The sequence below is a fragment of the Microcaecilia unicolor genome, chromosome 13 (genome assembly GCF_901765095.1).
Source record: "Microcaecilia unicolor chromosome 13, aMicUni1.1, whole genome shotgun sequence".
NCBI lineage: Eukaryota > Metazoa > Chordata > Amphibia > Gymnophiona > Siphonopidae > Microcaecilia > Microcaecilia unicolor.
In genome coordinates this window covers 3,677,708-3,694,158 of record NC_044043.1, presented here as the reverse complement: position 1 = coordinate 3,694,158, position 16,451 = coordinate 3,677,708, and the positions used below count along the sequence as shown (strand labels likewise).

The 16,451-nt window shown below is 44.0% G+C and overlaps 1 protein-coding gene across 3 annotated transcripts in view; it reads left to right on the top strand.

The window, feature by feature from the left end:
* Window positions 1-3,985, top strand: part of RAP1GAP2 (RAP1 GTPase activating protein 2) — a 257,985-nt gene extending 254,000 nt beyond the window's left edge. The window contains exons 21-22 of one of the 3 annotated variants that reach the window (XM_030185956.1): window positions 1,242-1,324; window positions 3,945-3,984. In XM_030185956.1, the coding sequence (XP_030041816.1) occupies window positions 1,242-1,324; window positions 3,945-3,953 (92 nt within the window). In that variant the 3' untranslated portion in view covers window positions 3,954-3,984. Of the gene's footprint in view, window positions 1-1,238; window positions 1,325-3,944 lie in introns of all 3 variants that reach the window. The other 2 variants (XM_030185955.1, XM_030185957.1) reach the window with 2 other exon arrangements.
* Window positions 3,986-16,451: the final 12,466 nt, after the last annotated feature.

Sequence of the window (16,451 nt, the reverse complement as noted above, 5' to 3'; positions counted from 1 at the left end):
GATTGATAAGGATATCTTTATAGTCGATGACCTAACTTATGTTACAACTCATTTTATCACTAAGAAACCTCTACACAATGCCATAATGCATTCCTCTGTACCATGTATATATGCACCTTAATGTAAAATCATTTGTAAGTAATACCAAAATGTACTCTTTTACCATGTGTGCATGCACCTAAATGTAATACCATCTGAAATTCTGTACCGGAAATGGCGAGCGCCATCACAGCATAATGTAAGCCACATTGAGCCTGCAAATAGATGTGAAAATGTGGGATACAAATGCTACAATAAATAAATAAATAACAGTTTTACAGCAAAAAAACACCACCTGCTGGCCATATAGGAGAAATACATTTCAAGATATAATTAAAATAGGAAAATATCAAATACTACTACTACTACTTATCATTTCTATAGCGCTACTAGACATACATTTTACAGGCTTGAAACATACAGTTTCTTCCAAGGTACGGTATTTAGAATACAGTCGCTCAACATCCCAGTGCCTGAAACGACTCATGGCCATTGACACTAACGAAAACGTGGCATAAATCCAAGTGCATCAATTTAGGCGCAGAGGACCATATTCTATAAGTTACGTACGTAAATTTAGGGACACCCACGAAACACCCATTTCCCTGCCCATGACCATGCCTCTCTTTTCCTGCACACATTAGAAGTTAGGCGTACTGTGTTTCAGAATGCGCTTAGCAAGTTGTGCACATAAATTCTACTTATTAGTGTTCATTATTGCTTGTTAAGTGCTATCAATGCTAATTAGCTTTTTAAGCCAATTAATTTAGTCAAGTTGTTATAGAATATGCCTAGATTTCGATGTGGATCTCTAGGTGCACTATATAGAATCTGGGGAATACCACTTGTGTGTAAATGTTACATTCTATAATCTTAGCACAGTTATTGAATTAGGGCTCATCTTCTACACTGTTCCTCACTGAACCACCGCATTGCTGCCAAAATATAATTTGAATACATTATCTCAATTGTACGCAAAGCTGACAACACCAGTGATTAACTATTTTCTTCCAAAACTTTTCTGCAGTAGAAATGAGGTCTACCCACTGTAAATACTTCCTGTCGTCAAAAAATAAAAATCAAGTTCAGTACTTAGCAGAAACAGTAGGGTATAGAATGCAAGCTCTTTTCATATGTATGTGTTAACTAGGTATATGAATTAAATGCCCATACGTTAAATCAGGTTTCTTATTGTTTAGCAGATCTAAAAAGCAGGAACTCCCCAAGGTCGAACCTGAAGTTTCGCTTTGATAAACTTAGTCATTCCAGTTCTGGTTCCAGCACAGTACGTACACTTTTCATTCTTATTGGTACGAGTATGGGATTTTGTGCACTCGTGATCGGGGAGGGTAGAGATCCAGTGAAGAAGGAACAAACTTCACTTGATAAGGAGTGGTATCCTCCAAGCAGCCAAGTTTCTATGGCTGACAGCTGGGGTACAATATGGAGATAATTCTCAAAAGATTGCCTAAAATTAGCCACCTAAACCCCATAATTCTATAAAAGTTGCTAAAAATTGAGTGTGTGAGTGTGTAAATGTGGGCCAGTGCACAATTTAATTAAATAACGACCTAATTAGTGCCGATAATTGGCTTTCTAGCAAGCAATTATTGGCACTAATTACCTTTAATTGAAATGTAAGTGTGTAAATTTAGGCGCGAGTCTCAAAAAAGAGGGTGTGGAAGATAGTGGGCAGTTCATTGTGCAGATCAGGGTCGTTCCTTTAAGTTAAGCACCTAGTTAGATAATAAGGACAGCCTGTCTAAATTTACACGTGTTATTTACACTACATTTTAGTTGGTGCAAAGATCCACACCTAAAGTTAGGCGGAGAGTTCTGGCATAAATGCTAGTCTGTAAACCGCGCCTAACTTTAAGCGCGGTTTTGTAGAATAGAGCTTTTTTCGGCACTGTTTTGGTGCCATATATAGAATTTACCCCAAAGTGTGTCTGCTTAATGTGAATTCTATAATGATAATTATGTGCTTAATTGCTGTTATAGAATATTAGCGTAAATCTGTTCTTATGCACCTATCTTTAGGTGTGAGCATTTATGCGAGCTTAATGGCTGTTGTAAGCTCAACAAAATTCACTATAAAGACTCCCTTTATTATACTCAATAGATATTTATAACAACAGTACTTTATTTGCAATCTAATTAAAAAGGATTTCCTACCACTAATTTCCAAAATACAAAGTCTCTGAAGTGATATAGAATGCTTAATTATCCATTGTATATATACACAAGCATCTAATACACCATCATATCACTCTTCTTAATGCAAAACAAACCTTTAGTTTACACAGTATAAATGTTCAACGTTATACTGGTGTTTTCATCAATCCAAATGCTTTACATATGTCACTTGTTTCGTCTTAAGACTTTGAAAATATGCTTAAATTCAGGATAGAATGTTTCCAATGTCTATTCCAGTCCACCAGTCTATTCCGATGCTGAAAGACAATGGCTGTTTAACCGTCCACATGGACAGCAAAAGGGACAGAGATCTGTCCCGGTGTGTATTTGACCTTATTCACAAAAAACACAGAATATTAGTAAAATAATCCGTGAGCATTGCAGCATACTGCAATTGTTATAGAATGCTATAAAACACATATGTCACTTGGTGCGCCAAGTTATGCTTGCTTTTGATATGGCATCAGAGGGCACACCAACTCCGACTTGTACCAGTATTCTATAATGGAATCTTGGCAGCACAATGCCATTATAGAGTTGGTGCTAAGCGTCGGGCATTGAGGTGCCTAGACTTAGGCTTCATCAGGGCCACCGAGGGGGGGGGGGGGGGGACAAAATTCCCCGGGCCTCCAAGGGGGGCCCGGCACCGGGGTCAGGCCGCCGGCGCTGCAGTTCCTGGTCTCACTTGCCTGCCTCCTTTGCTCCGGGCCCCCTGCATTCGAAGCGGCAGTCACAGATCGCCTCCCTTCGGGCCTTCCGTCCCTATGTCCCGCCCTCGCGGAAACCGGAAGTTACATCAGGTGAGGGCGGGACACAGGGAGGGAAGGCCAGAAGAGAGGCGATGTGCGACTGCCGACTTGAATGCAGGGGGCCCAGAGCCATGGAGGCAGGCAGGTGAGACCGCGGACTGCAACAGCGGGGGGAGAGCGACGGGAGGCGGGGCGGCCTTGCTCCAGGCCCGGCCTAGTCTCTCGGCGGCCCTGGGCTTCATCAGACATCAAAACACACCCATCTACTTGGTGAGACACCAAAGACCTGTAAAGAAATAGATTTTAAGAGCACTTGAATCAAGGCTGTGACGTTCTAGACAAATATAACTGAGAAGGGGGTTCCAGAGCGGAGGCAGCTAGAATGTAAAATGCCTGACTTATGTTGGGCAAAGAACAGGGTGGAATATCAAGCAGTTTGGCAGTATTAGAGCAAGGTGGACAGGAAGAAGTCAGAAGAATAAGAGCATTATGCAATCTTGCTCCTAATGTACTGACCATTTCTCCCCCTCTTCCTATACAAAATGGAGTTCTCCCCCCTTTCCCATTGTATTCAAAATGTCTCGTTGTATATCGTCTTCTCTTCTTTCCTCCCTCCTGTTTTACAGATTGTAAGCCGCCCAGATAGCTCATTCTGTTGGGCGGGATAGAAAGTCCTCGAAACTGATGCTTTAAAGGCCATGGTGAAGGATCTTATATTCACACTAGTTTAATTTATATGGCTATAATTGTATTGGTTGTAATGTAATCCTTTATAAAACCAAATAACTTTGACACTGTATTTAGGACTGTCAAAGACCTGGTCATGGCAGACAAAAGGAGATAACCTACAGAGGGATATTTAAGCCAGCATGTGAATTGTAGAACTCTTATTTTGGCTTGGTTAATTTATTTTCTATTTTTATTTTTATAAGATCCTCTATTGTATCGTTTTTCTCTTAGGGCAACTAGCAAGAACTTGAAGTCATGAACATAAAAGGTGAGTCTGCATTTTTACTCTGCAAGATAGGAATTAGCAAATGATGGGGTCCTTTTGCTAACCTAAATCCAACAACACAAGGAAATCCAAACTTGTATTGAACTTTATATTCGTTATATAACTTCCCTCTTTCTGATCCCTTGATGTGTCTGTCTATATCTATTTCATTGTAAATAACTTCAATCTATATTTGTTTCTTCACAGTAGGTGGCTATCGCCTCACGGCACTATGTAAGCCACATTGAGCGTTCAAATAGGTGGGAAAATGTGGGGTACAAATCTAACAAATAATAATAATGACCTGTGATAAAAAGTGGCCTTAGCGTGTCCATACTTGGGCCTTTCCCACATGCTAAGGCCATTTTTACCACAAACGGCTGATTTCCTACTTTTTTGTATTAATGACGTGAGCTAATGTTGCCATTGGCGTGCAGCCATTTTTAAAAATTACCGCACAAGTACAGAAGCGAGGCCAGGTTGATGGCGCGAGGGCAGCGAGAGCGGATTTCCACCGGCGCACATTTCAGTGCACACGATGTGAAAAAATAGGCGCTGGCGCCGGCAGAACTTTGTTTGGGGGAGCGGCCGCTCCCCTGGCGCCCCCACCTAGCTACACCACTGCATGAGTACTTACCCCACCTATTTTGTAGGCTGTGAGGGCTCCTGCGTTAGGGGCGCAGTAACAATAATGCACTATCTGGCTAGCACAGGAATGCCCACTCTCCACCCTGACAACCCCCTTTCAAAAAAATTAGAACATTTTTTAGCATGCATTAGCACACATCAAGGGCGGTAGGGCTACCCGTGGCGTCAGAAGCAGTACTACGGCCAGGTGTGTCCAGGTGCCCTGCAGTAATTCTGCCCTTGCCAGCATGCCATTATCTCGTGCCAGAAAAGATAGCACGGGGGAGGGGTGGGGGAATAGGCATGCCTAGTGGAAATTGGGGAAAGTGGTCAGCCATTGCCACACGTTGCCTGATTACCACATGAGTAACGTGTGAGGCCTTATCACCTTCTAAATATTTATTTGGATTTTGCTCACACCTTTTTCAGTAGTAGCTCATGATGAGTTACATTCAGGTACACTGGATATTTCTCTGTCCCAGGAGGGCTCCATTCTAAGTTTGTACCTGAGGCAATGGAGGGTTAAGTGACTTACCCAAGATCACAAGGAGCAGCGGTTGGGATTTGAACCGGCCACCTCTGGATTACAAGACTGGTGCTCTAACCACTAGGCCATGCCTCCATCTCAAATAGGTGGCGGTAAGGGCTCATGCAGTAATCCCTGCGCGCTGATTGGGAAATTAGTGTGTGGCTATTACAGGCAGATATGGAAAATCTGCCATTTACCACCACAGTAAAAAGTGGCTTGGGTGCAGTGGCAATCCCACGCACCCACAGTACCGCAGACCACTTTTTACAGCTGCTTAGTGAAGGACCCCACAGATTTCAGAGTTTACCACAGGATGCCTGTGCACTGTCTCAGCATTCAAATTGTTGTGACAAGAGCAGTTTGCTGTTTTATAGGGGTGCGCATTCAGTTCGCTTGAGTACCTGAAAATTTAGTGCACATGCAGAGCACCCAATGATTTAAAATATGACTGTGAGCTCGAGAGGCCAAAGAGTGAACACACCTGCCCCCAAACTACATAAAAGTGATGCTGAGATTTAAAGGTTAGTTGCATGGCTGTAAGCTCCAGCAAGAGGAATGCAAGGAGTCTGTTTCCTCCAATGTCAACAGTGTAGGGCTTCAGACTTTGTCCAGTTCTGCAAAATACACTCCCTCCCTACTATACAAGCCTTCACCACCCAAGTTACCTGAGATTTAGTCCTAACCCCGAAGAGGAGACCCGACCCAACAGAATACCACTCAGGAGAAATGAATACTGTGGTGTAATATATGCTCTCCATCTGGAGAATCAAAGCCTCCAAAGAACTTAACCAACCTGCACTCTCAAAAAGCTTGACAAAAAATATTAGGAAGTTCCCCACATTTAAGACACACAAATGTCACCATACCCCATGAAATGTAGTCTAGATTGCGAAACATAAGCCTGAAAAAGTACCCGATATTGATACTCTCGAAGTTCCACATCGAATACCCACATTGGGACATGGCGAATACATCGCAGAAGGTCCCGAGAGCAAATCTGATAGTGCAAGTCCGCTGACCAACAAATGGCTAAGACCTGAAGATCACGTAAAGGACAAGCAGGAAATAATCGTCTGTGTAGCAAAGACATTGAAATAGGATCACCTCGAAAAATTCCTGTAATCTAGAAACCAGATTGCTGCAGAGGAGCGAGGAATCTTAAGGATGCAATATAATGGGTAAGTTATTGAAATGCATAAAGGGTTGCAAAATCCTGCTCACCTGGAAATAAAGCAGCCACTGAACAAAGAGTGCCAGCCAAGGAAAGAAAGTGAGATAACTGACAAAAACCTCTTTGCACCCAAGTCAACAATGTATGGTTATCAGAACCCACAGAAAAAATCCAAGTTTCCTGGACTGGTTAACAAACCCCACTACAGTGAGGATTAACGTCCACACCGAGCAAGATCCTGCCATACTGCCCGAATGGGTTTAATCACACACTCGTGCGCAGGTAGGACAGTAAAACCAAAGCCTTAGCATGTAAAGAAGATGTAGAGGACAGCAGAAAGCAGATTCCATAGACAATGGGGTGTAATTGCCCCCCCCCCCCCCCCCCCCCTGAGTAAGCCCAATCATACAAATGCTGCAGCATGCAGGGCCATATTATATAACTTGAAATTTGGCAATTATCCACCAAAAATTGAAATTTGATCTTCAGGATTTTGTCCCCCGCCAACAAAAGCGAGAGACTAGTTATTAGAGAATTCAAATCTTTTGAGGTAAGATATAGAGGAAGGTTTGTAAATAGTACCACCATTTGGGAAAAATGGACCATAGTAAAAGGATTTATATGCCCAACAAAAATAATGGAAGACTAGACCACTGTCGCAATTTGGTCCCTTGTGGTTTTTTAATAAAAAGAAACACTGCAGGATGGCATTGCACAGGGCAGCCAAGCCAACCCTGCAAATGAGCACAAACTGCTCTCCAATAAGTCTGTGCCTTGGAACGCAACCTCCAAATGTGCTCCATAGTTCCTGAAAACATATGCTTCAATCTAGCTAGGTAAGATACCAGCGAATAAAAAAACGTAATGGCATTTTCTTTAACAGGCACTGCAGTTGAAGACTTCAGTAAAGCCTTTTTCATAACAAGCCAGTCCATTCTCAGGTATAACAACCCCCAACTCCTGCTCCCAGTTAAGCCTGTAAAGAGTATATGGATGAACTTGTGTACAAAAGCAGAGTACAAACATGTATAAGGCCTTTTGTACCCCTAGACTCTTCACACAACCGTCCAAATAAGAGTTTTCTTGCACAGTACAGCTCTAACAGAGCTAGTGGTTCCATAACTAAGGCAAACAAAAACGGATAAAGAGGACACCCCTGATGAGTATCAAGGGTGAGAGGATACAAGCAGAATTGCCACCCATTAATATGGACACGGCTTTCGGTGACTCATAAAAAGCCTTGTATGCAAAGGCCAAATGTACCCTATAGAAGTCCTTCTTAGCATTCCAGACCAAGAAGGCACATGGGTATCCCCTCCCTCCCTCCAAGAAAGACAGATAAGATCCACCGTGCACTGCACATTATCCATAGCCTGGTGCTTAGCCACAAACCCAACTTAGTCTGGGTGAACCAGATCGGGAAGAACCATGTCCAACTGATTGGCCAATACTCTTAGCCAAAATCTTGATGTCACATCAGAATTTAAATGGAAATGGGGTATAAGAACACATTCGGTTTTATCCTTCTTAGGCTTCATGATAACTGCCACCCAGGCCTCAATCATAGAAGGAGGTAAAGGGTCCCCTTCTCTAACCGAGTTCAGAATCAGGGCCATACAAGAACGTAAGACCTTTGAAGTCAGAATGATTGAATATTTTAACACCCAACAGGAAAGGACTTAACAAGGATCTGGGGTTCCTAGCCCATTATAAACCATAAAGCTGTATGTCTCTGTTGATCACCCTCCCCTCACCTATCCACACCCACCCTGTTAGAATATCAATGATATGCTTTGATGTCCCCATGCATACCTCCGACCCACCCCCATCCTCCCACCCTGTCAGACTGTCATAGTAATGCTTGAATGTTTTCACTTATATACACTGTCAGCTAGCACATTTGCTTATTTCCGATCTGAGGAAGAAGGGCAACCTTCGAAAGCTAATCAAGAAATGTATTAAGTTATGTCCAATAAAAAAGGTATCATCTTATTTTCTTTTCCATGTTTTATTTTGTTTGATTTCTATTGATAACCTTAAGAGTGGACTAACACGGCTACCACACTCCTCTACTTAAGAAACTTAGCTGAAATTGGGTGGCGGGGGGAAGAGGGGTTGGTGGTTGAGAGGCTAAGATAGGGGAGGGCAGACTTATACGGGGACTGTGCCAGAGCCGGTGATGGGAGGCGGGACTGGTGGTTGGGAGGCGGGAAATACTGCTGGACAGACTTATACGGTCTGTGCCCTGAAAAAGACAGGTACAAATCAAGGTAAGGTATACACATATGAGTTTATCGTGGGCAGACTAGATGGACCGTGCAGGTCTTTTTCTGCCGTCATCTACTATGTTACTTCAAGATATGTGAAATTTGACTGGGATTGACACCATATTCTTTAGCAATAGATGTTTGACTTTGTTTTCTAATTTTTTAAGAACTTCAATTCGTTCAGCCAGTGTACACTCTAGCAATATTCTTTCGCTTATTCTACCTGTGGCAGCTAAAGGGGCAGTAAATTTGAAATCTCGTTGGTTGTCACGCGCCAATCAGCTTCCATATTCCGTGCGCGCACTTATGCGGAGTCTTCCATGCAGAGGAGTGGTCTTAAACCATGCATATAAGCGAATCTTGCACTTATCAGTGGTGCGCTAAACCGAAGTTTGTCCCCATAGAAATTGATGGTGCCAAAAACGGGACCGAAGTACGGCATGCAGTTAAACAGAGCAAGGGCTTATCCTATATGCACTTAAACAGAGTGCACTGTGTTTGTTATTGTGTGCTCCAAGATTGCATTATTTATTGGGATTTATTAACTACCTTTATGAAGAGATTCACCTAAGGTATTCAGCAGGTATAACTGCCCATATGTGGTTGGCATGGTGGTGAATTGCCGACTGCCTTATTTTTGAGATACCAGTGTTTAATCTGCATGGTGTGGCAGGTGCAGCTCCGGCTGCCTTTTTGGGCAGTCTGGATGGACAGTGTGCGTCTTTATCTGCTGTCATTCACTATGGGACAGATGTTCAACCTGTGGCAGTCGGCGGTTTTTAAGCCGCTTAATATGGCTGAATTAACTCTAGATATTCAGTCAGGGGCGTAGCCAGACATCCAATTTTTGGATGGGCCTGAGCACAAGATGGGTGGGCAGAAGAACTCCGCCTTGTCCCACAAGTGATTTGGTCTCTCCCTCTCTTGCCTGCATGCCATATGGTGTCTCAAACATCCCCCTTCCCTCCGCATACCTTTTAAATAGCAGATTTTCACCAACAGCGAGCAGCAACTAATATACACTGCTCATGCTGGCCCCACAGCCTTCCCTCTGATGTAACTTCCTGTTTCCGCATAGGCAGGAATACATCAGAGGGGAGGTTATGGGGCCAGTGCAGGCAGTATGTATGCTCACTGCAGGCAAAGATCTGCTATTTAAAAGGTATGCAAGGAGGGACAGTTGTTGAGAGTTTTCGGCTAGTGGGACTTGGGGATCCATTCCAGCCACATCATAGGTGTGCTGATACTGGGTGGGCCTGGGCCCACCCGAGCCCACCCTTGGCTACGCCACTGTATTCAGTGCTGGGCCAGAAGCTAACCGGGTACCGACTAATATTCAGACCAGTGCCTAGTTAGCTTGGTGGATAAAATCAGGAAAGCCTTTTTTTCTATCCGAACCTTATCTGCTTACTTAGCCAGTTAGGGTCAGATTCTATATATGGCGCTGAAACAAAACAGCACAGCGCTATTCTGCAAACCTCACCTAAAGTAGGTGTGGTTTATAGAATATGTGTAATGGCTGTCCACTGACTGTAATTTAGGCACAGCTATTTACCCCAACTAAAACCTGGTGTAAATGCCTATGTCTATTCAGGTGTGGATCGAGCATATTCTGTAACACTGCGCATAATTTCTAGGAATGCCCATGCCCCTCCCATGGCCACACCCCCTTTTGTGATCTGCGCATTAGAATTTACCGCACCACTTACAGAATACACTTGGAACATTGTGCATGTAAATTCTAATTATTGCCAATCAGTGCCAATAATTGCTTGTTAGCAGCCAATTATCGGCGCTGATTAGCTTGTTAAACAATTAAATTGCATGCACAAATCAGCTATGCGTGCAGATTTGCTTAAGCAACTTTGGTCGCCATTTATAGAATCCGAGCGTTAGTGGACTGAATATCACTGCTAACTGGTTAAATTCCTGCTGTGCCCAGGCTCTGCTCCTGGACTGCCCTGACACTAGCCAGACAGTGCCTGGGTGGTCACAGGCAATATTCAGTGGCACCAATCACTTGGACCAATGTCTAGCTTAGTGGGGTTTTAACCGGAGGAGGAGTCTCTCCTTTGGAATTTTGGACCCTCTGTTGCTATGTTACTTCAATCAGGGGCGTAGCCAAACTTTGGCGGAGGGGGGTCCAGAGCCAGAGGTGAGGGGGCACATTTTAGCCCCCCCCCCTAGTGCTGCCGACCCCACCGCCACCACCACCACCACCAACAACAACTTTGACCCTCCCCCCCATGCCGACGACCCTCTCAACCCCCCCCCCTCCCCGCCGCCAACCCCCTCCCGCCGTCGCCTACCTTTGCTGGCGGGGGACCCCAACCCCCGCCAGCTGAGGTCCCTCTTCTTCCTGCGCAGGGCTTTGTTCTGTTTCTGTGAGTCTGACGTCCTGCACGTTGTATGTCGTCAGACTCACAGTTACAGAGATGTCCTGCAAACAGAACAAAGCCTTGCACTGGAAGAAGAGGACCTCGGCTGGCGGGGGATGGGGTCCCCCGCCAGCAAAGGTAGCGGACAGCGACGGCGGCAGGGGAGGGTTGGCAGCGGGAGGGGGGGGTCGAGAGGGTCATCGGCAGGGGGGTCCAGGGCCAAATCTACGGGGTCCCAGGCCCCCGTGGCCCCACATAGCTACGCCACTACTTCACGTTACCCTTCAAATCTTCAAAATGTTTTCTCTCTTGCTTTGTCTTGCAGTGAACTGCTGTTTAATAGAAGACCAATTCTTCTCCCTGGACATTCACTAGAATCGTGTACTTACTACTGCCACAAGGCATTAACATTCTGAAAAGCTCTGCTGTGTCCTTCTCTGTGGGGATGACACTGCCACTTCACAGCGGCTTCTGTATCCAGGGAGACCCAGTCATTCAGCAGCGTAGGCAAGTTGGCTTTTGCCATGCCCTTTTTATCCAGCTGTGCAGTGTGTCTCCCGGTCAGCATTCAAGAGGTACAGAACATCTGAACCAGCTTTGTGGATCCGTTCAGCTTCTTGAAAAATGGCGTTCTTGTGAACTCTTTCATGATCCTGGTGCAGTTTTCTTGTAAGGAAAAGAATGAATGCAGTGCATTTTTAAAAACCTTTTCTAATATTTTTTGCTTTCTGTAGACATTTGCAAATGTACAGAGTCTGGATCCATACCAGTGGTTTACGTACTTTTGTTTTACGCTCCTGAAGGATCATATCAAAAGCATTAAGGCGTGCTATGCAACACCTGGAGGTCAAGTCAAAATGCAATCAGGTCTGGTTAAATCACATGTATTTATATGCAGATTTGTTTTAAAAATGCATGAAGAGATATGATTAGTGGGGCCACAATTTTGCAAGATTATGAAGTATCCAAAAGAGAGGTGAAACCTCTACAGTGCCCCACCCCCACCACCAAGCTGAACAGAATCTATTGCAACTTGAGAAATATACCAAGGGCTGGAAATTTCTCAAAGATGTTTGCAACGTAGCGGCATAGCAGATTCATAGCTGTGTTATGCATCATCTTGTATCTGGCTCAGGGGCGTAGCCAGCCTTCCGTGGGAGAGGGGTCCAGAGCCCAGGGGAGGGGGCACATTTTAGCCCTCCCCCCGGCGCCGCCCCCCCCCACCGCCGACATTGCCGCCCCCCCCCTCCCGCCGCGAACCCGCCGCCGCTGCAGCCTACCTTTACTTTTGCTGGCGGGGGATCCCACTCCCCGCCAGCCGACGACTTCTCTTAGTCGCTTCCTGCTCTTCAATTTGTTTGCTGACGTCCTGCATGTTGTACGTGCAAGACGTCAGACTCAGAGAACAGAAACTGTTCTCTGAGTCTGACGTCCTGCACGTACAATTACGTGCAGGACGTCAGCAAACAAATTGAAGAGCAGGAAGGACTGAGAAGACGTCGGCTGGCGGGGAGTGGGATCCCCCGCCAGCAAAAGTAAGGTAGGCGGCGGCGGGGGCGGGTTCGCCGGGAGGGGGGTCCTGGGGTGAATCTGCGGGGGCCCCGGCCCCCTCAGGCCCCACGTAGCTACGCCACTGATCTGGCTTACTGAATTCTGGATTACCTAGACCTGATTCTGCTAGCACTCTTCATGTATGAATATGGGAAGGCAGGGGAGGGGGAGGTCAGAGCACCAGTAAATAAGGTGGCCATCTCTTTTGGAGCCTATTTGTTAAAAATGTTGCTGTAGCCACATAGAGGGTAATTCTAATAAGGATCCACCTAGATTTTAGTGTCAAGTACATGCATCAGTGTTGGTATTCTAGTTATTCATGTGCATATGTGAATACATAAGTGTGTAAATGAGCAGTTCCAGGCTACTAATTCCATAAATACGCACCAATATTCAACAATGCATACTTTGTGGGTGGGAGTTGATATGCTTCGAGTTTGGACAGAGCTCATATTAGGTACTATAAGCTATGCACACAAAAATTTACACTGGCTCTATGGCTGGGGTAAGTGCTGACACCAAAAATATAGGCTCATATTTCACCTTTTACACTAGTATTCTCTAGAGAAAAGTAGGTGTCTGCTTTTCTTTCTAAAATAGGCCCCCCTTTGTAGAATTACCCTCATAACAGGAGAAAGCCCTTTGATACCAAGGCCTTTATATACTCTTTTTACTAAGGTGTGATAAGCAGTTATTCCATGAAGTAGTGCATGATAACTGTTAACAGACGTTCACACTAACCATTATTGCCGCATGGACAAAGGCATCTATACAGTTAATTAGTTTTACTGTAGTTGTGGTGTAGAGTTTCTGCTTTCCCTCCAATCCTCACCTGAGCTGACTTTCACACCGAGCTCCATAAACAGTGATAATCTTGAGTCAAATGATTTATGGGGTTACATATGGGGCATTTTTGAGAGCACATTAAGCAAATACCAGCATGGGATGACATTGATGCTGATAGTCAAAGAAAGCTGTACTAAATGTCTCAGGTTTAGGAGCTAGACTTTCAGTCAAACTTAAGACCTACTTGTTGGGTTAAAAAGTCACCAACTTTAGGCTCCTAAAGCTGAAGATTCTGAATTGAGGCCTGTTTTTTTTTTCTGGCTGCATTAGGTGCCCAGAGCTGAAAACCAGTGGCAGGTATATAACTAACCAGAACTGTACTGAGCCGGAATTTTGCCCTCACCTCGTTGATTGGCCAAAAAGAAGAGACAATGGACAGGGAACAATTTTGGTATTAGAAAACAACAAGCATTAGCCTATAGCATTTAAGATAGCTGAAAAGCCCTCAGGAACTAAAGGACTACAGCCTTTACAATGGTATGGTTAAACGTCTTAAACAGCTATTTTTTTTTCTATCATCAGGCAAAAACTCCATATTGCACTATTGTTGGTCTGAAATCTTTTAAACCTAAACTTTTCTGAAAAATAAGAAAAGTCAGCACTTAGCTTTCAAAACGTCCCACGAGGCCACTGTTTCACCCCTGTTGAGGCTTCGTCAGGAACCTGTGCTTATGGTCAAAACGCCAAATAAATGACAATGAATGACATCTGAAAAAAGAAAAGACTCCTTAACGTTTGAACACACAAGTTTCAAAAACACTTAACTTCTAAACTTCAGCTCCGCTCTAACACCTACACTCTGTCTCCAGCTCTGTGCTTCAAAATGGTGCTGACAAGTCAGACACTAACTTCAATTGTTTAAATACTGAGGCGGGATTATTTAATTAGCATAACCACGCCCCCACGAAGCTAAACATAATAAAAAATGTACATTCAAGAAAACTTATGATGTGTTAATAGAACACATAAGTACATAAGTACTGCCACACTGGGAAGAGACCAAGGGTCCATCGAGCCCAGCATCCTGTCCACGACAGCGGCCAATCCAGGCCAAGGGCACCTGGCAAGCTTCCCAAACGTACAAACATTCTATACATGTAATTCCTAGAATTATGGATTTTTCCCAAGTCCATTTAGTAGCGGTTTATGGACTTGTCCTTTAGGAAACCGTCTAACCCCTTTTTAAACTCTGCCAAGCTAACCACCTTCACTACATAAGTACATAAGTAATGCCACACTGGGAAGAGACCAAGGGTCCATCGAGCCCAGCATCCTGTCCACGATAGCGGCCAATCCAGGCCAAGGGCACCTGGCGAGCTTCCCAAACGTACAAACATTCTACACATGTTATTCCTGGAATTGGGGATTTTTCCCAAGTCCGCATATGTAGGCAGCGAGGTGGCATGAAAAGGATGTGTTTTGGAGCTGATGACTCTACCATCAGTTAATGGTCTTTGGTAAGGGTGGATTGATCTGGGCTAAAGTGAAGATACCTCATGGAAGGGATGGCAATGATAAGTGAGGAATCAGAAACCAAAATGATACTAGGAAATCATTTCATTTCAACCAAAAGAGTAAACAAGATGTATTTTCATTAGCGCTATACGAAATAGCATATTTTACTATTTGGCCAAATACAATAGGTAAATATAATTTGGCTGAATACAAATAATGGATATTGAGCTTTAACTTAACAAATAATAAAAGAAACAACGTGAAGTGAGAGATGAAGTGTTTTATTTTAGTAGGATTTAGCACAGCAGAGCTCTGGATTATTGGTATTCGAATTTAAATCACTATTCGACCGAATATGAATAATGTATTCGGGGCTGGATTGAATTGAATTGGGTACAGCTCTAATTTTCATACCTCTCTGGAGTTCACTGTGTTCCTGTCTTTCTGTACACTTCCTATATAATAATTCTCACTACCAACGTTCTAATGTGGGACTGCCTGTGTCCGTGGTTCCTGGAGTTTCTGAGCTAGGCTCCGTAGCCAGGATGACATCACTCACAGCTTCGGAGCAAGGGGGGCAGAGTCAGCACTTGGCCACTTAAGGACTGATATTCAGCACATAAACAGCCAGGGTTGGCGCGTAATTGGGACTGCATAAAAGTCTATCCTATCTCTATACGCTAGAGCAGCGATGTATTAGCTGGCTCAAAAATAACTGAGTATTCAAAGCTGAAGCCCAGACAGGGCCCGGCTTTGAATATCCGGGAATAACTCTGTCAGGAGCAAACAAAACACTCACCACTACCAGTTGAATCTTGAACCCATAGTATTTTGCCCTCTACTCAATGGAGCTGAATATAATCCTGTTCCTTGCCAACACACATAACTGAGCTACTTTACTCTTCACAGAACTCTGTTGATTGATTGGTGATCAAGAAGCTTTGATTCATGATGAAGCTTGTCATTTGGGAGTTCTTTTAAATTCAGCTTTGAGTTTTAAGTCTCATATAAAACACTGAACAAAGAACACAATTTTTTTTAAAGTGCATACGTTGTGGAAATTAAAGCCCTATCTCAATTTCACAGATGCAATTACTTGTTTTGGCTCCAATGGATTATTGTAATAGAATTTATTTAGGCTTCTCAGGTGCCTCTATTCAAGTTCAGACCGTAGCTGTTTGTTCAGTGGTTGAAACAATTCGTTTTGATCTTATTTTGCCCTTGCTGTCATTTTAGCATTGGCCATCCAACTGAATGAAGAGCCAAATTTAAGGCCTATCTGGTTGCATTCTAAGGTTTAGGACTTGGCTGTTCCTTGGCATTTGAAAAATCCTTTGGTACATTAGTTTTCTACTCTATCCCTTCATTTTCAGGATGGGTTTACTATAGATTTCCTCTTCAAGATCTTTAAGCCTCTCAAAGATGCGTAATCATGTCTTCTCTTCTGTAGAGCCCAGTCTTTAGATCATTTTGCCACAGGAGCGTTGTTTGTTGTCTTAGGAGCCAAAATTATTGGAGATGCCTAACCCATCGGAAATTTCAATATTGGGGGGTGCTCAATCACATGTAGCAACCACAGAGCTGGCTCCTATATGTTGAGTCCAAGAGTAGAGGCTGGCCAAAAGGATGAGCCACCACAAGAGATGTTG